A 26,217-nucleotide genomic window follows, 5' to 3' on the forward strand; every position below is an offset into this window, starting at 1 on the left:
GATTAATTGACTACATGTGTGGGTTTATTTCTGGGTTCTCTATTATGTTCCATTGATGTTATGTGTCTGTTTTTGTGCCAATATCACACTGTTTTAAGCTTTGTAGTGTTGTCTAAAGTCTGGGAGAGTTATGCCTCCATCTTTGTTTTTTCCCTCAGTTTTGCTTTGGCAATTCTGGGTCTTTTGTGGTTCCATATAAATTTTAGGATTATTTGTTCTAGTTCTGTGAAAAATGTCACGGGTAATTTGATAGGGATCACATTAAATCTGTAGATTGCTTTGGGTTGTGTGGCCATTTTAACAATATTAATTTTTCCAATCCAGTAGCAGGGGATATTTTTCTATTTCTTTGTATTATCTTCAATTTCATTTATCAGTGTTTTACAGTTCCCAGCATATAGGTCTTTCACATCCTTGGTTAGGTTTATTCTAGATTTTTTTTTTTGGCGGTGGTGGGGGGGGGACACACTATTTTAAATGGAATTGTTTTTTACTTTCCACTTCTGATATTTCATTGTCAGTATAAAGAAATGCAACAGATTTCTGTATATTGTTCTTGTATCCTGCTGCCTTGCTGAATTAATTTATTAGTTCTAATAGTTTTTGTGTGGAGTCTCTAGGGTTTTCTATATAGAGCATCCTTTCACCTGCATACAATGACAATTTTACCTCTTCCCATTTTATTTCTTTTTCTTATCTGATTACTGTATTAAGACTTCCAATACTATGTCAAATAGAAGTGGTGAGAGTGGACGTCCTTGTCTCATTCCAGAATTTAGCAGGAAGCCTTTCAGCTTTTCACCATTGAGTATTATATTGGCTATGGATTTGTTGTAAATGGCTTTTATTATGTTGAGATGTGTTCCCTCTGTACCCATTTTGGTGAGATTTTTTATCATGAATGGATGTTGAATTTTATCAAATGCTTTTTCTGCATCTATTGATGATCATGTGGTTTTTTACTTTTCTTTTGTTGATGTGGTGTATCACATTGATCCATTTGTGTTTCGAACCATCTTTGTGACCCTGGAATGAATCCAACTTGATCATGGCATATGATCCTTCTTATGTGTCATCGGATTCTGTTTGCTAATATTTTGCTGAGGATTTTTGCATCTATATTCATCAGAGATATTGGCCTGTAATATTCTTTTTTGGTAGTATCTTTGGTTTTGACATCAGGGTGATGGTGGCTTCATAGAATGACTTTGGGAGTGTTCCCACCTCTTCAGTCTTTTGGAAGAGTTTGAGAAGAATAGGTATGAGTTCTTTGTATGTTTGGTAGAATTCCCCAGTGAAGCCATCCAGTTCTGGACTTCTGTTTGCAGGGTGTTTTTTAAATTACAAATTCTATTTCATTTCTAGCGATCAGTCTGTTCAAATTATCTGTTTCTTGATTCAGTTCTGGCCGACTACATGTTTCAAGAAACTTGTCCACTTCTTCTAGGTTGTCTGTTTTGTTGGCATATGATTTCTTATGGTTTTTTGAATTTCTGTGGTATCAGTTCTTATTTCTCCTCTTTCATTTATTTCTTGTTTTATTTGGTTCCTCTCTTTTCTTTGTGGTGAACCTTTCGTCTTCTCTTTTCTTCTTGATGATCCCTGGTGGCCAGAGTTCGTTAATTTTGTTTATCCTTTCAAAAAAACAGCTCTTGGTTTTTTATTGATTTTTTTCTATTTTTTTTTATCTCTTTTATTTCCTCTCTGATCTTTATTATTTCCTTCCTTCTGCTGACTTTAGGTTTTGTTTCTTCTTTTTCTAATTCTTTTAGGTTGTCTATTTGAGATTTTTCTTGTTTTTTTGAAGAAGGCCTGTATCACTATGAACTTCCCCTCTTAGGATTGTTTTTGCTGCATCCCATAGATTTTGTATGGTTGTGTTTTCACTGTCATTTGTCTCAAGGTATTTTTTAATTTTCTCTTTGATTTCATCACTGACCCATTGGTTTTTTAGTAGCTTGTTGGTTAGTCTCCATGTAGTCATTTTTTTCTCATTTCTCTTTCTCTGGTTGATTTCTAGTTTCATGCCATTGTAGTCAGAGAAGATGCCTGAAATAATTTCTGTCCTTTTAAATTTGTTGAGGCTCGTTTTGTGCCCTAGTATGTAGTCCATCCTAGAGAATGTTCCATGTGCACTTGAAAACAATGTGTATTCTGGTTTTTTTAGACTGAGGTCCTGTAGATATTAAGTCTAACTGTTCTATTGTGTCATTTAGAGTCTTTGTTTCCTTTTTGAGCCTGGAAGATCTGTCCACTGATGTCAGTGGAGTGTTAAAATCTCCTACTATTATTGTGTTCCCATCAATTTCTCCTTTTAACGTTTGTTAGTATTTGTTTTAATGTATTTATGTGCTCCTATATTGGATGCATTTATATTATATAATATTAATAACAAGAATATTATAACAAGTATAATATTCTCTTCTTGTATTGATCCTTTCATCATTTTATAGTGTCCTTCTTTGTCTTTCTTTATGGCCTTTGTTTCAAAGTTTATTTTGTCTGATATGGGTATTGCAACCCTCGCTGTCTTGTTGTTTCCATTTGCACGAAATATCTTTTTCCATCCCTTCATTTTTAATCTATGTGGATCTCTTGTAGGCAGCATGTTGTAGGTTCTTGTTTTATTATCCAATCTGTCACTCTGTGTCTTTTGATTGGAGTGTTTAGTTCATAGACATTTAAGATAATTTATTGATAGGTATGTATTTATTGCCATTTTAAACCTTGTTTTCCAGTTGATTTTGTACTTCTTCTTTGTTCCTTCTTTTTGTTTTTCCTTTTGTGGTTTGATAATTTTCTTTTGTATTACACTTGAGTTCTTTTCTTATTGGTTTTTGTGAATCTATTGTATGTTTTTTTTATTTTTTAATTTAATTTTTTTATACAGCAGGTTCTTACTAGTCATCAATTTTATATACATCAGTGTATACATGTCAATCCCAATCGCCCAATTCAACACACCCCCACATCCACCCCCCCGCCACTTTCCCCGCTTGGTGTCCATATGTTTGTTCTCTACATCTGTGTCTCAATTTCTGCCCTGCAAACCAGTTCATCTGTACCATTTTTCTAGGTTCCACATATATGCGTTAATATACGATATTTGTTTTTCTCTTTCTGACTTACTTCACTCTGTATGACAGTCTCTGGATCCATCCACGTCTCAACAAATGACCCAATTTCGTTCCTTTTATGGCTGAGTAATATTCCATTGTATATATGCACCACATCTTCTTTATCCATTTGTCTGTCGATGGGCATTTAGGTTGCTTCAATGACCTGGCTATTGTACTGGCTATTGTAAATAGTGCTGCATTGAACATTGGGATGCATGTGTCTTTTTGAATTATGGTTTTCTCTGGGTATATGCCCAGTAGTGGGATGGCTGGATCATATGGTAATTCATTTTTAGTTTTTTAAGGAACCTCCATACTGTTCTCCATAGTGGCTGTATCAATTTACATTCCTACCAACAGTGCAAGAGGGTTCCCTTTTCTCCACACTCTCTCCAGCATTTGTTGTTTGTAGATTTTCTGATGATGCCCATTCTCACTGGTGTGAGGTGATACCTCATTGTAGTTCTGATTTGCATTTCTCTAATAATTAGTGATGTTGAGCAGCTTTTCATGTGCTTCTTGGCCATCTGTATGTCTTCTATGGAGAAATGTCTATTTAGGTCTTCTGCCCATTTTTGGATTGGGTTGTTTTTAATACTGAGCTGCATGAGCTGTTTATATATTTTGGAGATTAATCCTTTGTCCATTGATTCATTTGCAAATATTTTCTCCCATTCTGAGGGCTGTCTTTTTGTCTTGTTTATGGTTTCCTTTGCTATGCAAAATTCATTAGGTCCCATTTGTTTATTTTTGTTTTTATTTCCATTACTCTAGAAGGTGGATCAAAAAAGATCTTGCTGTGATTTATGTCAAAGAGTGTTCTTCCTATGTTTTCCTCTAAGAGTTTTATAGTGTCTGGTCTTACATTTAGGTCTCTAATCCATTTTGAGGGTTTTTTTGTGTGTATGGTGTTAGGGAGTGTTCTAATTTCATTCTTTTACATGTATCTGTCCAGTTTTCCCAGCACCACTTATTGAAGAGACTGTCTTTTCTCCATTGTGTATCCTTGCCTCCTTTGTCATAGATTAGTTGACCATAGGTGCTTGGGTTTATCTCTGGGCTTTCTATCTTGTTCCATTGATCTATGTTTCTGTTACTGTATGTTTTTAATTTGTGGTTACCCTGGTTTTCAAATATGGTAACCCATAGCTATAACTACTTGCTTTAGACTGACAGTCATGAAAGCTCTACATTCTAAAAGATGTACATTATCCTACTACCCTTCTCCACATTTTGATGTCCATTTTACATCTTCATGTTTATCCATTTGCTGTTCCTTGTAGTTGTAATCACATTCAGAAAATTTTAAAAAAAATTTTTAATCTATATACTGGCTTATTTAACTGACCTTCAATCCTTTTATATATCTGCCTTTCCTATTGTGATTTTCCCCTTTCTTATAGGTTCTTGCTTCATTTCTATTTAAAGAAGACCTTTCAATATTTCTTTTAGGATAGGGTTAGTATTGCTGTATTCTTTTAGTTTTTGATTGAGAAATTCTTTATCTCTTCTTTTAATCTAAATGATAATCTTGCTGGGTAGAGTATCCTAGGTTGCAGAGTTTTCCCTTTCAGGACTTTGAATAGAGCTTGCCACTCCCTTCTGGCCTGCAATGTTTCTGTAGAGAAATCAGTTGATAGCCTTATGGGGGTTCCCTTGTAACTGGCTCTTTTTCTCTTGCTGCCTTTAGAATCCTCTCTAACTTTTGCCATTTTAATTATATGTCTTGGTGTGGGACTCTCTGTACTTCTTGTCCCTGGATATCTGTTTCCTTCTTTAGGTTTGGAAAGTTTTCAGCCATAATTTCTTCAAATACATCTTGATCCACTTTTCCCTTTCTTCGCCTTCTGGAATTCCTATTATGTGTAGATTGGCACACTTTATATTATCCTATATGTCTCGTATGTTGCTTTCATTTTTTTCATTTGTCTTTCTGTCTGCTGTTCTGATTGGGTGACTTCTGTTATTCTTACAGATCACTTCGTTCTTCTGCATTATTTAGTTTGCTATTTATTGCCTTTAGCTCGGTTTTTATCTTGGCAATTGAGTTGTCTAATTTTGATTGTCTCTTTATGGTTTCTAGTTCCTTGTTACAGTGATCTCCATTTCTACTGACAGCCTTTCTTAATTCCTTTAGCATTTTTATTACCTCCTTTTCGAACTCAGCGGTCTGGTAGACTGGAGAGGTCTGTTTCATTGTTTTTTCTTTTGGGGACTTCTTTTTTTCTTTTAATTGGGAGTACTTCCTCTGCTTTGTCATTTTACTTTCATTTCTCTTATGCTAAGAATTTAGGAGAAACAGTTACGTACTGTGGTCTTGAAAGGCTGCTTTTATGTGGGAGCATCCTTTGTAAGGATGTAAGTCCAATATTTTTGATGCGAGGGCTACATTTGGTGTGGATGCCTGCCATGACTTTGCTCAGAGCGTGCCGGCCACTGTCCCCTTGATAAGGGGTGTGTTTGGTGCTGTGGTGACCAGAGCCTGCACTGGATATTGGGCGGGGCTTCCTCTTTGGTTGTCACAGCCCTGTCGGGGGTAGGGTTTGCTCCCCAGTTGTTGGAGTAAAAGCCCCCAGGTCCGGTTCTAAGCTGCAGTGTGAGGTAGGTGAGACTGGAGCACTCCCCCTGGAAAGGAGTTGCTGGGTGTTCCTCTGCAGGACCTGTTTGCTGGGACAGGCAACTCTGTGACGCCACCCATCACCTGGTGTGCACACCCACAAAATCAGCCTACCCTCTACCACCAGAGCGCGTGCGTCAGCTCTGCCTGCCTTCGTCACGTGCACACTCACAAAGTGGGAGCTCCGGAAGCTGTGCCCGCTGTGAGCATGGTGTGAATGAGGCTTCCATGACGGACCCATGCTCTGTCCCACACACACCCCCATTTGCGGCCTGGACCACATCTTAGGCCCTTCGGGCTATGTCCAAATAGCCAAACCAAGTCCTCTCCTCGAGTCTGTCCGCTGAAGCCCGAGTTTCAGCACCCAGGCACTGCGCACACCAGTAAGCGCGTGTCTTGGGCTGGGAAGTGTGGTGACGTGGCAGCAGTCAGTGTCGGTTCCTCTCTATCTTGCTTGTAAGCAAGCCAGTCTGTGCACACTCCTCTTGGGCAAATCCCAGGCTCCTGCAGCTACCTATCTGTCCTGGCTGAGCTCCCAGCCGGCGAGGGAGGTTCCCAGGGTAAGGAAACCATTCCTCTTTCATGGCTCCCTCCCAGGAGCACAGGTTCCACCTTGATTCCCCTCCTTTTTTCCCTTTAGTCTTACCAGGTTACATGGGGATCTTTCTTACAGCTTCAGTTGTATGAGATCTTCTGCCCGCTTTCAGTTGGTATTCACTGTTTGTTCAGGCGACTTCTCTTTTTCTTTTAATGGGGACTGCTTCCTCCACTTTTTCATTTAGCACTTTCAGTTGGTGTTCTGTGAGAACTGTTCCAGTTGTAGATGTATCTTTGACGTATTTGTGGGGGGAGGTGAGCTCCTCTGCCCTGCCACCTTGATCTCCTCCTCCCAAAAGATGATTTAAGAAGTAGATATTTTCTTTAAGTTGAACTGACATTTGTCTTCCCCGGGATCAGCTCATGCAGTTAATGAACTCGTGGACACTGGCATCTCACTGGTTGGGTGAGCTGGGCCTGGCCACCAGGTCTGGGAGCTGGGTTTGGACCTTCTTGGAGGAGTCTTGGTTTCCAGCTGGGACCAAGATGATGATCTGGCAACTCTCCTGGTGGCCCTTGACTTTCCCCTGTCATCTTCTCTCCACCCAGCTCTACCTGCATACCACCTTCCCTTCGCCAGAACCACCCCTGAGGGCTTGGGGGACTGAGATTCCTGTCTCCACTGGGTGACATCCTGAGGGGCTGGACCCAGGTCAGGGCAGGGAACCATCTGGAACTCCAAAATCCTGAAACTTCTGACATACAGCCCATGTTACGGTGTGTTTCCTATGACCCTATACACGTGACGGGCACATTTATGGTCCAGAAAGTGACGCTGACTTCAAGAACATGAATGTGTCTCGTTTATGCACCTACGAGAAGGGAGGCTTTACCTGTCTGTGCTGTTCTCGATGAGGTTATCGGCTGAGCTGTCAGCTCTGGCTGCTGCTGTAGGCTTGGAGCTGGGCTTGGTTGCTCCTCCACAGGCATCTGTGGAGCACCAACTTGGTGCCGGAGCTTTTGCAGGCCCTGGGTGCAGAGTCAGGAGACCAGTTATTAGATGGGATAGAATGTTTAAAGCAGAAAAAAAAACAAAGTTCACACAGACAATTAAAAACCAGATGGTCTGAGTGGAGTGCAGGAATTAAAATAAAGGGATGTGACGGTGACGGGAGACTCCTCTGGGGTAAGTGATTTGGGACGGCTTATCTGGGGGAAGACAGGCTGAGGAGCAAAGCGCAGTGGCAGGGCAGGCGAAGCAGATGGTGATGAGCCTGCGGGAAGGAGGAGCTAGACTGGAGGCAGCGGGGCTGTGAGAGAAAAGTGGAGGCTTGAGTTTTCATCTCGAGTCTTTGGGAAACCCCTGTAGTGGCATGTTCTGGTCCCGTTTTAACACATGGCTTGGGCTGCGTTTGCACAAGCGTGGGAAAGTTTGGGAGGTGGTTTCGGTGCAGCAGGGGCGACAGCCCTAAGGTAGGAGTTGGGAGGAATGGGGTGTGCTTGGCAGGTGGAGTCGACAGGACCCGATGGGGAGGGGCAGAGAGTCATCCAGGGTGACGTCTGCAGTTTGGGTCCGAGTAGCCGGCTGGTAGTGGTCCCTGAGATGGGGGCGACTGGGAGAAAAGTTGGCCGGGGTGGGAGGTGAGGGATTCAGAGTGCTGGCCTGTTTGGGTGTCAGCAAATCTCACACTTCTACATTTTGTCAAATGGTAAAATGAACCAACCCCTCCAGAGGGAGAGGAGGTGGATGTAACTCCCTGCTGGTGCTGTCCCTGCACCTTGCTGCCCCTCCACCCACTGCTTGGGGTTGTCAGAGCCTGATGGCATCGCCAGGCCCAGGACAGATCTGGAGTTTTTAACTGTTACTTCCGAATGTGTTCAGCCTGCTGCTTGTTTGAGGAACTTTCCTCTAGATCTAACAGACAAAAATTGTTTTTGTGAAAATGCGGTACTTCAAAAGGCCTGTTCTCTACTTCCCTTTTCACCTGAATTGCCAGACCCTTGCTTAATTCTGCCCTGACTCTAAGTACATGACCTCAAACAAGTGACAGGATAGAGGAGACATGCTTGTGGTTGCCGGGGTGGATGGGGAGGGAGGGCACAGCTGTGCACGAGGGAAGCGCCCTCTCCTGCTGGCCCCGCCCACAGTGGGCGGGGCTTCCTTCCAGGCAGTGGTGCTCTACCCCAGCTGTGCAATAGAATCATCCAGGGGAGCTTTGCTAACCCCCAGGCCACACCCCAGCCCATTAAATCAGGACGGAGTGGGGTAGGGGAAGTAGGGATGGGTGATGGCAGTGCTGTCACCAGGACTGTGCACCTGAGGCTGGCGGGACTCAGGGACCCTGGTCCCCCAGGTGCTGTTGCTGAGCTGAACTGACCTGAGAACCCAGTTCATGTTTGAGCTGCTGTCGTGGGATGAGACGGCCTGGCCGCAGAGGCCCTCAGCCTGGCTCCAGCCACTCAGCTCCACACTCACAGAGACTGGAGGCCTCTAGCAAACAAACAGGCAGAGATGAATGCACAGGTTTGGCCTGTCCCCAGCCAAGACCTGCCCAGATAGAGTCCTTCTGGGCAGGTGGTTGTTGCTTTGGGGGAAGGAGTGATGGAATAGCTGCTAACAGATTGAAAATTGCGCAATACTGTAATCAACTGATTTCCTGAGCGATGTGAGTAGAAGGATCCCAAAACTGGTTATGGGCTCAGCGAGGCAGAGTCTCTGCTGCGAGCCCGGGAGGATGAAGCCCCGTCTGAGGACTGCAGGTCTCAGAACACACTTCTGTACTTCTCCACAGGGAAGAAGGGATCTGGTTACTCACCGTTTCTCAGGTTAAGCTGCATGTCTGGCCAGCACGCGTAGTGATTCGGTTCCTGTTGCAGGCAGACCTCCGAGATACCCTGGGCTTGGTTCCAGGCCACTGCAATAAAGCGAGTCACGTGAATTTTTGGTTTTCCAACTTATATGAAAGTTATGCTTACACAGCATTATGTCTATAAAAACAGTGTACATACCTTAGTTAGAAACTAATGCTGTTTGAAAAATGGCACCAACAGAATTGCTCAACACAGGATTGCCACAAACCTTCAATTTGTAAAAAACTCAATTTCTGTGAAGCACAGTGAACGAGGTCCACCTGTATAATCATTGCTAATAATGATGCCAGAAATCAGTCTGTGCTTTTTACGGAGTAATTTGGAGCGTGAGTGTTTTAATGAAGCATGAGTTGAGGAAAATTTCGTTCTCTCTTCATTCTGGTGCTTTTTATGGGGAAGAAGTCAGGACTTTTATCCTGCTTGTATTTTTAATAAGGTTTTGATTGAAGAATCCCCAAAGAAGCCAGTTTTTTCACCCCACCCTCCAGGCGGGGCAGCTAAAGAGAAGACGCCAAAGAGCTGAGCTGCAGGAGGCAGCGTGAGGCCCTGAGGGGACGGCGCCTCCCCGCCAGAGCACACACGGTGGCCTGGATCTGCCCAGCATGGCCCGCGACGCCGGTTTGCGTGCTGGTGAAGGATGGCAGACAGCAAACCAGTGACTCCCCGCCCTGGGTTTGTCCACGGAGAAACTTCGAGGGCTTGCTGAAAGTTCAGAGAGTCGTGGGTCCCTCTACAAGCCAGCATGACGGCATCTTAGCATCTCGGGGAGGTACAAAGAGTCTGCATTTAACAAGGTCTCAGGACCCTTAAGTGACCACAGGACCAAATGATCACCAGGGTTCCTTCAGAGCAGCAATTTCGTGCTTCTGGAGTTAGTTCTGCCAATGCCCACCATTTCACCAGTAGGCGAGGATGTGGAAAGCTTCGCTGGGGCAGGGGGCAGTTGCATTACAAGTTACATGACCACACACTGAGGGGATCCAGACCAAGAGCAGTGGGCAGCGGCCGGTTGACCCAGGAGAAGCTGTCTCGAGGCCAGATGGCATCTGACCCCATCTTTCAGGCAGGAGCCGAGCAGGCCTGCCCCATTTGTGCAGGAAAGGTTGCAGCGCCGCTCACTGACCTCAAATCCAGTTGAACTCTTCACCTCAGGCAGGCGGGCCGTTGCAGTTTGTTTCCTCTCCGCTGCTGGGTTTCTTCTTGGGGCTTTAGCTACAGGTCTTAAGTTCTGGTCCTGCTCCCTGCCACTTCCCAGGGCCTCGGCACTGCTGAGGAAGGCCAGGTAGAGGTCATGGGGGCATAATAAGCCTTCCCGCCCCCCACGGGCCACGTTGCCTTTGGGGATCACAGAGCTCTGTGAGGCAGATCGAGCCCTGAGGGACCCAGCCATGGGACGGCGGCGGGGTGGGTGGTGGGTGGAGTGGGGTTGGCTCGACCCAGAGGCCTGGGGGCCTGTCACTCTTCAGCTTCAGAAGTAGCCTTGCTCCAGGACAGGCGAGGAAAGGGCACGAGTGGAGACAGGAGCTCCTGTGTAGACTGCCTGAGGCATGAGGAGCAGGGGGCGAGGGCGGGGGTGGGGGGTGGTCCCTGCCCCGGTTCCTACCTTTGCTTCCAGCGGCACAGTTAAGTGTAGACGAGCCCGTGACATCCAGGAACCGCTACCCTTAGGAGCTGCCCTCAACGGGGCAGGCACTGCAGGTGGGCAGTCGTCCAAGCCCAGTGGGTTCTGAGTCTCTTCCCCGGCCTGGGCCAAGCCCCCAACCTGGGACCTGAAAGAAGAGGCATCTTCGAGAAGCTAGGTTACTGGGTCATTCAGGGCAGAGGGCTCGTCAGATGGCTGCCCTCGGCCTCGCAAGGTCTGCGGGATGCTCTGGCCTGACGCCAAGGGGCTCCCCCCTCCGCAGCCACGCACGCGGGGGGGGGGGGCTGTTTGCAGCTCACAGGGAGCCTCGAAGGCTTGTGGAGGGCAAGTGTGGCTGGTAGATTCTGTGACAAACTAGGGAATGTCGTATCCTCATTTTGATGCTAGTTTAGTTAAATGTATGTCGCTTTTAGTTTCTTACGGTTACTTGTCAAATCAGGAAATAGATTCATCTTCTGTGCCTCACCCCCTTTCTGTCTCTCATAAATAGACATGTTTAAAGGTCTCATAAGTATTAAATGACACCAGCTGCAAGAGTCTGACGTGCATCTGGGGGGAAATACTACATTTTACATCAGTAGTTGACAGTCGAAGTGGGCTCGTGAGAGGACGGGAGACATGAGTAACAGAAAAGGTAGCAGAGGCAAAAACTAACCTCTGGGGGCATTCGGGTGGCATGGCCGTTCTGCTTCTCCAGGTTTGTGAACTAAATCACACCGTCTCCGCCGTCCTGTCAGGCTGAAGGTCGCATAAACCCCGCAGCTGAGGGGTGCCTGCTCTAGGCCTGCTCAGAAGCTGCGGGAAGAGCCCGTCCCCACTCGGCACCTCCCGCATCAGGAGCCGTCCCCCAGACCTAGGCAGGCCCCTCCCCAGCCCAGATGGACAGGGGCCAGCTGCTGGGAGCCCATCTCGGCACGGCCCTGCGGAAGGCAGAACAGGCTAGAAAAGAGGAGGACTGACCGGAGTAACGGGGGCCTCCTGAGATGCTACAGGCCTACAGGAGCCTTCGGGGAGGGAAGCAGGTTGCAGCAGGAGGCAGAGGCGTTCGACTTGCAGTCTGTGAACCGGCCTCCTCTCCCCGAAAGCCGGCGGGAGTGTGCGCCGTGTCCAGCCCGTGTGGTGTTTGGGGCTCCCAAGAGGGGCAGCCAGGTACCCGGGCACCAGCAGCGTTTGTGCTCAGAGTCTTGTTTTCTCCATAAGTAAACAGTTGTTATCAGAAATCTCCGTGTGTATTTTAAGCCAAATCCCAAAGGAGTTATTCATTGGTTCAGTACCCAGGGCAGAGCTCTACGCACACTGTCCAGCACCCAGGGCACAGAGGCGGCCGGGGCCCCGGGACTGGAGCAGCAGGACTCCCACCGCCCCGGGGCCGTGATGCCGGAGCGGGGCCTGGGCCGCCCCTGAGGCGCCACCGCCCAGCCTCACGTGACTCAGCGTGTCCTGTGTTCTCTCAACAGCAGATGAAGCACGTGGCCGAGAACCTGAAAGAGGACTGGAGGGAAGGCGGGAAGGAGGAGGCACCCTGAGGGCCGGTGGAGCCAGCGGGCGCCCTCCCCGCGCGGAGCCCCGCACGCACGCACGCCGCCCGACCTTGCTCTGGAGCCGCCGCTGCCCAGCCTGGCACGTGGGCGAACCGCCAGCTCCTCGGGTTGCCCTCACAGTGACCGTCGGGTCGGCAGGCGGGGCGTCCAGCGAGGTGGTGTTGCCGACGCTCGACGACGCGAGGTGCCTCTCTCTGGCTCTGTCCTGCTCTATGTTCACAGACCCTTTATTCACGGAACAGAGGTCACCAAGCTATTAAAGGCCTCATGCCCGCCTGATGCCTCCTTCCGTGTGTGGATGGAGCAGCCCGTCTGCTCCGAGCTGGGTCGTGGAAGGGGGAGCCGCCAGGGCAGCCGAGGGCCGGGCCCGCCTCGAGGCTGGGCCGCTTCCAAGGCGTGCGGAAGCCCCAGGGGTCCTCGGGAGGTTCTGCTGCTGCTGGGCCTTCCCTGGGGGTGCGCGGCAGGGGCCGCTGGGCTACCTTCAGCACAGCTGGCCGGCTGGGCCACAACTGGGGGGGCTGTCCCGGCTGTGCCCGCAGGGGTGCCAGCACAGCAGCCCCCGTCCCCCCGGAAACCGCCCTCCGGGCTCCTGGCTCTGGTCCAGCCCCGGGGACCACCCCGCTCGGGCCAGGCCTGGCTTCCTTTCCCACCAGCTGCTCAAAGTGCCCCAGACAACAGCCAGCCCTGCCCCACTGGGGCCCTCATAGCCAGGACACCGGGCCCATCTCGGGAAGGCCGGGAAGGGCGGGCAGGTCTAGACCCGTGTCCCTCGCTCCGAGCCCGGCCCCTCGGTTCCCTCCTTCACATCACGACTGGGGTGGCCACGGCAGGCCCGCTCCACGCATGCTTTTGGAAGCCCAGCTCTCCCGTCTGCCCCGCGTGGTTCAGCGGGTGCTGCCAGACTGTCGTCTTTGCCAGCATGGACACCTGTGGTCAGCCTTGCCCTGCCCCCTTGGTCTGAGGCCTTGCATGGCACAAGTACTCACTGGTGGTTCCGTGCTCGATGGACACTTTCTAGAGCATTCTTGTGTCTTAAAACACCAGGGAACGGTAGCCGCCACTCCAGTCCTGAGCCGCCAAGAGCTTCCCTGCAATTCCAGCCTGGGCGCCTGTGTTTGCTGGGAAAGGAGAAAGTTCAGGTGGGTCCTTGGACCCAGCTGTCTCCCCCAGAGCGGGTTTTGGGGACCAGTCACATGAGTGCAGTTGGGTGTGAGGCAGTGGGTTCCGAGTGGACCCCATCAGCTCACCTCCCCACCCACGGGCTCACAGCTGCTCTCCAGGCTGGCCCTCCTCGCCCTGCGACAGTGCGGACCCCGGGCTCCCTGCACTCACGACTGTCTTTCCCAGAAGCCTTCCCCTGCCCTTCCTCAGTCTGACGCAGCAGAACCACGTCACTTACCCAGGACTAAGCCAGTCATGCTCGGGGGAAACGGGACCGGGTCAGCCTGGACGCGGGGACCCACCTCATTGGGGCGGGCTCCTGGGCCTCGGGGAGGAGGAGGATGGACGTGGGAGCCGGTCAGGTGGAGACAAGAGGGAGGCTGGCAGGAAGGAGATGCCACGTAGGCCCGCTAGGCCCCCGGAACTCCTCTTTGTGTCCCAGCGCTCGGAGTCGGTGGCGTCTGGCTCGTGGCAGGTGCCCAGGAGCAGGGGTGGAAGAAACCAAGGTGTCCTTCACTGCACGTCTCATAGTCCCTCGTCACCCTAACCGGCCTGAGGGAGACACCCAGGATGACACTGCCCACCGCCGCTCACCGGCCCCCATGCGTGAGGAGGATGCCCGGCAGCGCTCCCCCGGCCTGCTCCCGCCCCCGCCGCCCCGCTGCCCTGCTAGCCCTGGGGTCCTCGTGCCCCACCCCCAACTCAGCTGCACTGCTCCCCACTTCTTCCAGACACCCCGAGGATTCCAGCCGCGGGAGAGCCCTCCTCTCGTCGTTCCTAGCCCGCCTTCTTCCGTGGAGTGGACAAGAGCTGCAGGCACTGCCTACCTGGAGCAGGTGAGGCAGGAGCCCAAGCCCGGGTAAGAAAAGGAGCATAAAGCGATGGCGCCAGCAGGAGGCTGAGGCAGCAGTGTCTCCAGACCGAGCAGGGAGCGGGCGGCCGGGAACCCGGTCTCCTGTGCACACAGCCCGCCCCGGTTCTCAGGGCGCGTGAGGCCTTGCCCACACCGCAGTGACCCCAGGTCTTTGGACCCAAGCCCGGGCACCAGACGGCTCTCGAGGAGCCGCTGCGTGGGCAGGTCCCCAGAGAAGAGCCTCAGCACCTGGGGAGAGCTGGAGACAGGTGATGCCCCCATTCCCGCACGAGCCCCATCCCGCTGGCCCTGCTGGGAGGGTCCCAGCGAGACGAGGCGTGTGCAGCCGCAGAGGTGGCCCTCACTGGGCGTGACGCTCTCTGGGGCAGAGCCAGGCCGCAGCGCCGCTCCTTGCCTGCCGTGGCCTCTCCCCTGACTACCACCCTCCCTCAAGCCATGAAATACAGACTGTCACTGAGTCCACAGATTGCCAGTGCACGCTGGCCCAATTCACTTCTCAGCCCGACTATCCCCTCTCACGCCACCAGCATGACATTCAGTTCTGGGCCACTGACAGTCACTGGGCCTCCGGGGGCAGAGGCTGGGCCCGTGCCCCCCACACAGGCGCCCCCTTGCTCTCTATGGTCAGCCTGGTGGGCCTGCTGCAGGCGGGGGGTGGGCAGGCAGTGGACCCTTCTCTCCCCCCTGGTGGCCACAATGACTCACTCCCCACCAGCGGCTCCAGAGCTCAGACGTGAGAACAAATCTTTATGCTGCTGACTTCTGGGAGGAAACTAGAAGCAAATGGTTAGGGATACCCAGCCCTACAGTGAAGCCGGAGGCCACTTCCCTCCTTGATACGCCCTCTGGGCCTCAGTTTCCTCCTATTGTCCCTATTTTATAGATGAGAAAACTGAGGCACAGGGGGCTTCTGGGAATTCACAGCAGCGTGGCCCACATCTGCCAGGACGGTGCTTGCAGCCTGTACCAGGCCCTCGGCCCCAGCGCTCTCTCAGCCCTGACCCTGGAGCTCCTGCCCTCCTTCCAGCAGGAAACTAGCAACAAGAAGATGGAAGACCAAAGGCCACAGAACAAGAACCCTGGGATCCAGACTCTTCCTGACCCAGTTTAACCCACGGCCCTGCAAGGACAGCCCCCGGCACCGGGCAAGCAGCAGGTAACGGCGAGCTTCTTGCGGGTCAGCCGAGTCCGAGGACTGCCCTCCGTGCCCCGCCCTAGGTGGCCTGAAGAGAGGGGACCTGACAGAAGTGGAGTGACCAGCAGCTTCCAGGGCCACCAGGGACTGGAGGAAAGACATGACCCCTCTGCCGGGGCAGCTGTGTCCTCAGGACTGTCCAGCCTGGGAGCACCCTTGCGTCACCACCACGAGGGGCCACAGCCTCTGCAGAGGAAGGAAGGCGCTTCCCCGCGTCCTGACAAGAGGCCCGTCTGTGGTCTCTGGTGTCTGTACAAGCAGGCACCCGGGAAGGCTATGGGACGCTCCTCCTCCCAGCCTCCTAAGAGTCAAAGTTAGGAGGTCTTGCGAGCTAGCTGGGGCCCCAGCCAAGCCCTGCACTGGGTGGGCAGTGAGGCTGGCATCAGCAAGTGGGCCTCAGAGAGTGGCCGCAGACCCCAAGAGAGAACCACCTGCACCCTGTTCACTGAGGACGCTCGGGTGCCGCCACCCAGGCCTGAGGAACGGGGTTCTGGCAGCTTGGCCTGGGGCTCCACGTCTTTGAGGATGCCTGCAATGGACGCTGCCACACGCTGCACGCTCTGGAGTGTGAGAACTGAGGGGAGCAGAGGCCCTGCCGGTTTCTCCCCAGGAGGGGCCAATGCTAACAGCCCCGCAGAGCCTGCCTCCTCCCCTGCTGCCTCGTCACCACATGCCAGGTCGGGGCCCCCACGGTCTGGCAGGGATCTGGAGCAACAAGCACCTCCCTTGCACTGGATAGGCACCCCTGGGCCTGAACAGGACCTGGGCAGAGGAGCAACGGGGCGCAGGACCAAACAGACCTTCCAGTTCCAACACCCGGCGCTGGCATGCCCCACGACCCTTTGAAAGCCCCTGGGATACCTGGGCAGGTCAGAGGCAGAGCCGCCACCACTCAGGAGGGAGGGGACGCCAGGCTTCTTGCTAACTGGTCTGTGAGCCTCACATGATCAACTAACGTAAAAGAGATACGATGGCATTTTCCCTTGAGCTTGTGGCACAGATCACGCAGATGACACGTGGCCTCCTCTCTGGACCTTTCTGGCTGCTGGTGAACTCCCTCAGGGGACGGGGAGAACGCGGCACAAAGCATCGGGATCACGTGGCTCCTTCCGCTACCCACTGTCTTCTCCTGTGCACAGCCGAGAGCACCGCGGCCCAGGCAGGAGGACACGGGAAGGGCACAGCCGGGTGAGCCCAGGTCTGCTGACCCCCGCCCCGGCAGGTGTCCAACAGGCCCAAGGTGTGAAGGCAGTCATCTGCTCGGGACCAGGAAAATCATCAAAGTGCCGAACAAAGGACCAGAGGGCAACTCAGTAGTGCAGACACAGATCCACGCTGCCCTTTACACAGCTGTCTGGCTCAAAAACAGGAAACCAATGTTTCCACGCTAAGGGAGGCTAAGAGCCACTACAGTGACCTCTGCCCCTCCCATCCCAGAACACAAGGCCGAACACTGGCACCGCAGATGGAGTCAGCTAAATAAACGGGGAGACCAAGCGTGGTACCAACAACTGCCTTCCAGGACCCGCCCGACTGCCCACCAGCCCGGGCGCCCTGCCTGTGCCCTGGACGAGCAGCCCCTGGCATTTGGGCCACAACTGAGGGAAGGATACAGGTAGGGATCAGCGTTAATAACCTGAACCGACCCAGTGATGTGCTGACTCCCACCTGAACCGTGTGCCCACTGGTCCAGGTATTTGCTGTGCTTCCTACACAAACACGCTGAAGGTACCGACTCCTTAACACACCACAGGCATCCCGGGGCCGAGAGACGCTTCTTCCTCGGTCCTAATCTGCTCCCAGACAGTGGGTCCCAGGGACGCTTCGGCACGCTGGAACCCCTTGGGACATGTTGTGAGACCAGGTCTCAGCCCCTGACTCCAAATGCCTTCCCATCACGAGGTGTAATGAGCTGCCCGACATGGTCTCATCTGTGTGTCCGCATCCCTCAGGACCAGGGGTCTCACAGAATTTGGAATTCTTTCAGGTATTAGAAAGGTAACAAGATGCAGAGACATCTGTTATGTAAGAGCTCCAGTGTGGTTTAAAGTGAACCCACAGCCTAGTGCTTTAATACTGCTTTGCCCAGCCCTCTGGAAGGTCAGAGGTCATCCACTGTCTCCCCTCGCCGCATGCAGCCGGGCAACCTGAGGGGTGGGCTCTGGGGTCGGGTCAGCGCCGTGCCTGTGGACAGGCCCTGTACCCTTCTGAGCCCCACAGCCCGCCTACCGGTCCCTTCCCACGGGGCGCTCTCAGAGTACCGCCCGCACACTCACCATCACCGCAGCCACCTCACTGCCGACACTTCTCAGAGAGGCCTCCTCAGGACCTGCTTCCACCTCTCGTTCTCCTCTGCCTCAGAGCTGTCTCTGCTGCTCAGAGACCACAGCCTCAGTGAGCAATTCTTGGGCTCACCTGTCGCTCTCCCGCTCGGTGGCCTCCACTCCTTGTTTCCCTGATGCCTCCTCTCAGCCCCACACTTGAGGCGGCCCCTGGGCTTCTGTCTCTGGCCTCGGCTGCTCTCTCTGGGCCTCTGCTCTCGCCAAAGCCTCCCATCCTCGTGGCTGAGATCACCTCCTTCACACCTGCAGAATACAGAGCTAACCCCTCGGCCAGGTGCATAACCTGCAGCGCCCAGTGCATCCCCCTTTTCCAAAGTTTCAGGAATTTCAAGACAACAAACTAAGAGCAGTGTTAGGCAAGAGAGGGCCCTTCTAAGCGGGGGCCCTGAGTGACAGTGGGATGTTGAGTCTGTCTCCTTTCCACCCTAACACTGATGTTCCACCTGGCAACAATCTTTCTAGCCATGCCCCGCAGTCCTCCAGTTCTTCCAGTCTTCCAGTCCAGAAACCCTGGAGTCCCTGTGACCCTTCTCTCCCAGCACAGTCCACGCCTGTCTCCTGTGGCTCACAGGGACCGATGACCCGATCCTACCCAGCTCAATTCTCTGCCTCCTGCACTCTCCCTCCCTCCCCTGGCTCACCTGTCTTGGAACTCTCCTGGCCCTCACAGCAGTGCCCTGTGACCCGTCACCACCTCTGATGGTCATCTGGTGCTAATTTAAATCCCTGTTTCTTCCCCAAGGGCATTATGAACTCACAAGGACCAAGGTTCTGTGTTTTCCCTCTTCTTGACTTTCCAACACGTAACGCTTTGCTGGGAGAGAGCTGTTCGGGAGTCGGGGATCCTCAAAATTACAAACGACTCTAGCAGTCACAATGTGCTTGGCTTCCATCATCAGCTCAAGAAAGGCTAGATCCCATTTCCCCTTCTCAACTATCCCTTGCCAGATCCAGAAGCCTGAGGAACCCAATCCCTGCTGGACTTTGGGGCAAAGGGGTAGCCTGGCATATCCTGCTGCACAAGGAGTGAGCAAGAACTGGAATGTGCGTGAGAAAACTACCTGGAGCTGGAGAAAGAAGCCCCCCGGAAAGCAGTAGACTGACCAACGCTTAGAACTTACACAAAGCTGAGAACAGTTCATGCTCCCACCAGCCAGAGTGGAAAGAGTTCGGTAGAGTGCTTAGAAGGGTACCGCTTCAGTGGTGGGCCAAATTAGCCCTGAAGACTGCTCTGGATCTGTCCTAACACACTTTAAAAGCAAGACCCAAAAGGATCCAACTGATTCCAAGTAACCCTATGCCAAAACGAAACCCAGCACTTTTTACATGAATACAAAATCCAGCACTCAACAATGTGAAATTCACGGTGTCCAGCACTGCAATAAAAAAACTGTCAAGCTAGAATTCTATACCCAATAAAAACAGCCTTCACAAATGAAGTAAAAATACCTTTTCAGACAAGCAAAAGCTGTCAGAATATAGTCAGCAGACCTGCACTATAAAAAATTTTAAGTTCTACAGGCAGAAGGAAAATACCAAAATGTGGATCTATACAAGGAAATGAAGAGTGACAGAAATGATAAAGATGTTGGTAATATAAGACTATTTCCATGTTTCCTCTCTTAAAAAGAAAACTACCTAAAACAAAACTGTGTATGCATATGTAAAAATAAAATGATTGACAACAGTACAAAGAAGAGAAGAAAATGGAAGTATGTAGTTGTAAGGTTACGTTCTATAAAAAAATAAGAGAGGCACACAGCCAATAAAAAGTGCTTAGTTAAACCAAGAGAAGTTACTAAAAGAGGGAAAAAGAAACAAAGAACAGATGAAACAAGTAGAAACAATTAGAAAGAAGGTAGATTTAAACTCAACCATGTTGATAATTACACTAAATGTAATTGGTCTAAGTACTCCAAATAAAAGGTAAGGATTTGCAGACTGGACAAAAAAGCAAGACCCAACTACATGCTGCCTACAAAAAAACAAACAAAAAAACCAAACTCCTATTTTAAATATAAAGATACAGATAGGTTAGAAGTAAAATACACTCCCACAAGTCAAAAAGAGTTAGAATGGCTATATCAGTATCACACAAAGTAGACTTCAGGACAAAAAATAATTTACTAGGTATAAAGAGCAACATTTCATAATGATGAAAGGGATCAATTCATCACGAAGACTTAACAATCTAACAACAGAACTTCAAATTTCATAAAGTGAAACTGATAGAACTAAAAGGAGAAATAGGCAAATCCATAACTACAGCTGGATTTCAACACTTCCCTCTCAGTATTTATATAATGAGACAGAAAATCAGTAAGGATACAGAAGACTTGAATACCATTATCAATCAACTTGAGTTAATTATTGACATGTATAAAACATACAGAACACTTTACCAGCAAGAGCACTTCTCAAGCACTCACATAAACATTCACCAAGATAGGACATTAGCTGGGCCATAAAACAAATTTCAGTAAGCTTAAAAAGATTTAAATTACACAAAGCAGGGGCTTCCCTGGTGGCACAGTGGTTAAGAATCCGTCTGCCAATGCAAGGGACACAGGTTTAAGCCCTGGCCCAGGAAGATCCCACCTGCCGCGGAGCAACTAAGCCCAGGTGCCACAACTACTGAGCCTGCACTCTAGAACCCATGTGCCACAACTACCGAAGCCTGTGCGCCTAGAGCCCGTGCTCCACAATAAGAGAAGCCACTGCAATGAGAAGCCCGCACACTGCAACAAAGAGTAGACCCCCCTCACCGCAACCAGAGAAAGCCCACACACAGCAATGAAGACCCAATGCAGCCAAAAATAAAAATAAATAAAATATACTAAAAAAATAAAAATTACACAAAGCATGATTTCTGAACAAAACAAACTAGAAATTAGTAACAGAACCTTATGTGGAAAATCTTCAAATGCTTGGAAATTCATCACCTTTCAAAACATAGCATGATTTAGCTTTTAGAAGGATCACTCACAATGCTGAATGGAAAACAGATGAGAGAGACAAGAGGCAAAAGTGATGAAACCCTTTAAGAGGCATTTTATAGTTGACCAGATAAGTGATGATGATGTTCATGGACCAGAATGTCAGGAGTGGAGGCAATGAGGTGTCAATATTTGAATGGTGAATAAGATGCACTCACGGATTGGATGCTGGGATCAAAGAGTGAGGGTTGACACCAAGATTTTTGACTTGTGCAAAACAAATGAAGGTTTAGAGTTGTCAGTTATGAGATGGGGAACATTAGTAGGGTAAGGATTTGAGGGGGATTATGAGTTTGGGACTTGTACAAATTGAGGTGCTTATCAGACACATCCGAATAGAGAAATCAAATAGGTAGTTGGAATCTGGTGTTCCTGGGAGACATGGGCTAAGTATATTTCGGGCTTCTATCAGCACATGGATGTTAAGGATCAAGAGACTGTGTGTAGATACAGAAAGGATCTAGAATCGAATCCTGCAGTATTCCAAGTTCAGTGGTTGGGAGAACGTGGAGCTAGTGGACTGAAGAGCAGCAAGGTAGAAGTAGAGTCCTGAACAACGTGAAGTTTGCAAGGAAGAGTGATCAACTCAACAAATGCTAACGTGGGACTGGAAGTGACCACGGATTAGTGTTTGTCTGGCTTAGGCTGGGCTGGGAGTTGAGGGGAAAGGGAGAATGTGCTAACAGGTACAAGGTTTCTTTTGGGGTTTATGGTAATGGTTGCACAACTCTGTCAATATACTAAAACCCATTGAATTGTACGATATAAGTCAGTGAATTATGCAGTATGTGGATTATACCTGAAAGCTGTTTCTAAAAATTGACCACTGGATTTAGCACATGGAGATCACTGCTGACCTTGAGCAAAGCAGTTCTGGTGGGGTGACAGCAGCAGTGCCTGATTGGAAGGGTTCAGAGAGGTGAGGAGAGGAATAGAAAAATGTGGCAACAGCTAGAGAGAAAACAAAATATTTGAGGGAATAAAATCATGTCTGTTTTGTTTGCTGTTAGGAGTAATCTAGTAGAGAGGCAAAGATTGACAGTGCAAAGGGAAGAAGAGAATGACAAAGTCCTCAGGTCTGTCTCACTTAACACCTGTAAAGTCTTCAGGGGCAAGTGAAGGGACTTACCTGGAGTCACACGACCAGGAGGAAAAGCAGGGCATGTGGATACATACGAAGGTGGGAAAGAAGAAGTGGGAGCTTGGGGGCAGTTCTAACTGCTTCGGTTTTACTCACTGAGAGCGTGGTGACTGGCTGAGTGAGGAAAGCAGATAATTGGGGAAATAAAGTTTAATTAATGGGCAGTCCTGGGACCCACCTGAGACTTATGGTCACGAGTTTAAAGTGAGAACAGTCACAACTGCGTTTTTTCAGTCACATCTGGTGGTGCAGGTGCGCACACAGCACGTAGAACTTCGGTCTAACCCAGGCCGGGACTATACAGAGCTGCGTTCATAAGAAGAAACAAGATATGCGACACAGTTTATATTGCTGAACACCGATATGCCACTTTATTATCTGGACTTTTTTTTCCCATTTGTCACATACCTGTCAATGTTTACACAATGAGGAGTATCAACCAGCAGTGGAAGCAACCGACCAAATCAGCTGATAATTCTGTACCCTCTTAACACACATCAATTCTTACTTGGAAGGGACATCTTTGAGTCAGTCTCACGGCTATCCTTAAAATCAGTGTCAAGATTGTCACAACTTTAAATACAGATAGAACTGCCAGAAGTACATCATTTTATATATATATATATATGTATATATATGTATATATATATACACACATACAGAAAAATACAAGACTAATTGTTTTTCCACAATATTTAATTTACACACTACTGTAACTCTATGCAACTTCTGAAGACAGGTTAAGGGGTACAAGAAACTGTTTAGAGCAAGTAAGTCATTTGGTCCAATATTATCTTAATGTAATGGTTATTTGCTCCCTCCCTTTTATGTGATGACATACTATGACATACAACACATGCACAATCATTCACTTATGAACAAATGAGTAAGACGCCACTCAGACTAACATTTGTATACCCAGAGGGTCAACCAACCACACACAACTAGTAAGGCTATGATACAGCTATGCAGCATAAATGGTCAACACTGCTGATCCTAAAAGTGAGCACCATATATACATTTGAATATAAAAAACCACTGAAAACCAAACACATATGGGTTAGTTAAAAGGTGCCATTCCAAGGCTATACATAATCACAGGAAAAAGTATTTACATTACTTGGAAAACAGCTGCAACAAAGAGTTTATTGCCAATGCCCTTTATAAACTTCTCTCCTACGTTTAATACAGATGTTACGCTCACTATCTATGTGAACCACACATCTTATTTCTGGCCCTTTATAAGATCCCTGCTCAAGAATTTCAAGCAAATATGTTCTATGGCTTCACCCACACACCTATCCTCATAGCTCTCAATTATAAATATCACAATGAACTAGAGCTGTAGCTTAAAACGTATCTAGCCTAGGTCTAGAAAGTAAAATAAGTATTTTGACTATCATCTTTACTTAGTTTAGTAAGTATACTGTGAAATTCAGAGTTCTGAGTAAAACATATGAATCCTAAAGGAGCAGAGTCAGTGTGTACTTGGAGAAACCGTGACCAATGGAATGCTGTCCTTTGGTGCTCTGCCCACTCTATGGACCAGGCAACTGTCACCGCAGAGACACGACAGGAGGCTGATGAGTGTGGGAAGGCCCTGGGGCCCAGCCACATCCTATCACCAATGTCCCTAAGTGTTGCTTTTAAGACCCCCTGGGCACAGCATGAAAAAGTAGCATCTGGTCCCCTTCCAAAATGATACTGTGTCCTACAAGATAAAAGCCACGAAAGATGATTATCTGGTCAAAAGTAGTCTTTGTACAGGAATAGTTTAAAGCAAAAGTTCTTTGATTATTGTTTTTGCAGGAAGGCAAACTGAAAAACACTTCCAGCAAAAAAAAAAACAAAAAACAAAGCAGGCTTTGTGCATTTTTGCTTGCTTTATGTGTGAATTCTTACCCTTTTATGTATATTTTTTAATCAGCCAATTTTCATAGGTAGCTGAGCTAAAAGACGTAAAAGAATGGAAGTTAACAAGAGACAACCTAATTATCAAACTCCTAAAAATCAAATGCCAATAATCTTTTTTTTTTTTTTTTAATTTATGGGGTTTTGACTTTGCCAACATCTGGGTACACCTTTGCTTCTATATTAGGCCCTATAGTTTCTTCTATCTATGTGGTTATAAAGGAACTCTGGGGTGTGCCCTCCAGGAAGGAATTAACACCAAGCATCGTTTTGTTCTGTTAGACACACACTCTGTAAGTAGAGTTAAGACATCATCAGTTCACTTTATCACATTACAAAATGAGATTGTCTGCTTGTGATTTACCTCTACGGGGAAGCTGCCTTAAATCTAAGTACTTGATCTCACCTATTACAAAACAAGAGAATCTTTTTCAGTTAAATTTTAAGAGCCCAAACTGTTTCACACTATAGCTTAAGACAAACAGGTGTGGGTATGTTGAAATCATGGTTTTAAGGTTGTCAGTGCAGACGCTCACTGTACTCTGCACAGGCCCTGGCATCTGGGGGCGCGCGGCACGCTCGCGGGCTCTAGGCCTGATGGCATCACAACGTTATTGCTTTGGTTCTGCCTCAGACACCAGAGTGTGCCTCAGATCACGGAGGTTCCATGTCACAGAAGGTCGGAGCAGGAATTTAGGTTTTTCACAAGGAAAATCATTTTTTCTCTCTCTAGGTTAAGTGCAGAACATCAAATTTCTAAGTGCTCCATTTATATTAGGTTCCAAATATACATTTTAATTTAATCCTGATCATCCACATTAAAATTATAAATGTAAAAATTACACAAGACTTTTCAGCTGGAAAAAAAAAAGGAGTGTCTAGCAGCATGCACAAAGACCATGCATTTGTCAAGTCGTCAGGCAAACAAATGAAAAAGTAATAAATAATTGCCCGCTTTAAAAGAGGAAAACCGAAAAGGGACCAGTGAAGTGAGCCGGTCTTCGCCGCTCTGAGCAGGAAGCGCACCGAGGTCAGATGACGTGGCAGCAGCTGGCCTGGCTGGAGGCGCACAACAGCCCCTCCTTGGGGTTCCGCTGGATGTTCACAGAGATGGTCTTTTCGCACAGAGGTAGCTGGAGCACGTTGTTTTTCAGATTCTTGCTCTTTATCCGGTCCAACTCCACGGTGGTGTTCGCCACGTGGTCGGAGAAGAACTTCATGCCGCCCACGGCTGGGGCGGGCGCCGCACCGCCTGCGGAGCCGATGCACATCTTCCAGGCGGACTTCTCCTGGACCTTCACGCTGGAGAACGACAGGCTGCCCTGCGGGTCGATAATGTACTTGGCGCTCCCGTGCAGCTGGGAGCCGAGGCAGAGGCCCATGAGTTTGAGGCTCTCCACCAGCTCCCCGGCGCCGCGCGCCGCCAGCTGCGTGGACGTGGAGGAGCCAGGGCCGGCGCAGCGGCGGGCACTGCCTGACGTGCCGCCCGGGGCGCCGCCCGACCCCCCCGCGGGGCCGCCCCCGCCAGCGCTGTGCTCGCTGGGGCTGGCCTTGTCCGCGCCCCCGCCGCCGCGGCTCGGCTTGCTCTGGCCGCCGCCGTCCCCCTCGCTGCCCGGGGGCCCCTCGCTGCTGTCCCGGCGGTGCCAGGAGTAGGTGAAGCCACTGTCTTTATCCAGCCGCCGGCGGCTCTCCGAGTCGTCGTCGCTGGTCTCCGAGCTGCTGCAGCTGGAGCCGCGGCCCTGACTTTTCCTGCGGTGGTAGCGTTTGTGGACCGTCCCCGGGGAAGCAATGTTCATCTTCAAGCGGCTCAGCTTGGGAGGCAGGTTCTCATCCATGTCGAACTCGTCGTCCGACTCCCCCTCCTCGAATATCTGGTTGAGGACCGGGGCGCTCTTCCTGGACGTCAGGCGGTTGGTCACGGACGGCTTGCGGCGCAGAACCACCTGTGTTGAGAGGGACATGGGCTTCTTGTCCTCCTCGTCTTCCTCTTCGTCTTCCTCCACCCGAAACAGACACTTCCGCCCACTGGCTGCGGGTTTCAGGCTGGCGGGTGGCCCCGCGGACAGCGCGGGCCCGGCCAACTCGGGGAGGTCATCTTTCTTAGCCGAGTCACACAGGCCTTTGCTCCTGTGGCCGTTGAGAACACTGTCGGCAGCCCGAGCAGGAGACTGAGGGACAGTCGCGTGGGACAAAGGAGTGGCCGTGAGGTCATCCTCAAGGTCCTGGGGCACGTCAATTTTGGTTGGCCATGACTGCCTATGTAACAGATT

At 49.7% G+C, this 26,217-nt stretch overlaps 3 protein-coding genes across 4 annotated transcripts in view; 2 read left to right on the forward strand and 1 right to left on the reverse strand.

Annotated features, from left to right (window-relative positions):
* ANO10 (anoctamin 10) overlaps nucleotides 1-12,596 on the forward strand; it is a 228,020-nt gene extending 215,424 nt beyond the window's left edge. Inside the window, exon 13 of one of the 2 annotated variants that reach the window (XM_082664639.1) lies at nucleotides 12,244-12,596. In XM_082664639.1, coding sequence (XP_082520765.1) covers nucleotides 12,244-12,312 — 69 coding nt within the window. In that variant the 3' untranslated portion in view covers nucleotides 12,313-12,596. The remainder of the gene's footprint in view (nucleotides 1-12,243) is intronic. The other variant, XM_082664640.1, reaches the window with a different exon arrangement.
* Nucleotides 12,597-13,829: 1,233 nt separating this feature from the next.
* LOC309828258 (uncharacterized protein) lies at nucleotides 13,830-15,473 on the forward strand (the record flags this gene model as incomplete). The annotated part of the gene is made up of 2 exons (XM_082663510.1): nucleotides 13,830-14,324; nucleotides 15,246-15,473. The coding sequence occupies 2 exons, from the start codon at nucleotides 13,830-13,832 to the stop codon at nucleotides 15,471-15,473; spliced, it is 723 nt and encodes a 240-aa protein (XP_082519636.1).
* A 6,924-nt stretch (nucleotides 15,474-22,397) lies between these two features.
* Nucleotides 22,398-26,217, reverse strand: part of SNRK (SNF related kinase) — a 63,105-nt gene continuing 59,285 nt past the window's right edge. Inside the window, 1 exon segment of the mRNA XM_082664730.1 lies at nucleotides 22,398-26,203. Within this exon segment, the coding sequence (XP_082520856.1) occupies nucleotides 24,979-26,203 (1,225 nt within the window). The 3' untranslated portion in view covers nucleotides 22,398-24,978.

The sequence above is a fragment of the Grampus griseus genome (assembly GCF_964374135.1).
Source record: "Grampus griseus genome assembly, chromosome: 10".
NCBI lineage: Eukaryota > Metazoa > Chordata > Mammalia > Artiodactyla > Delphinidae > Grampus > Grampus griseus.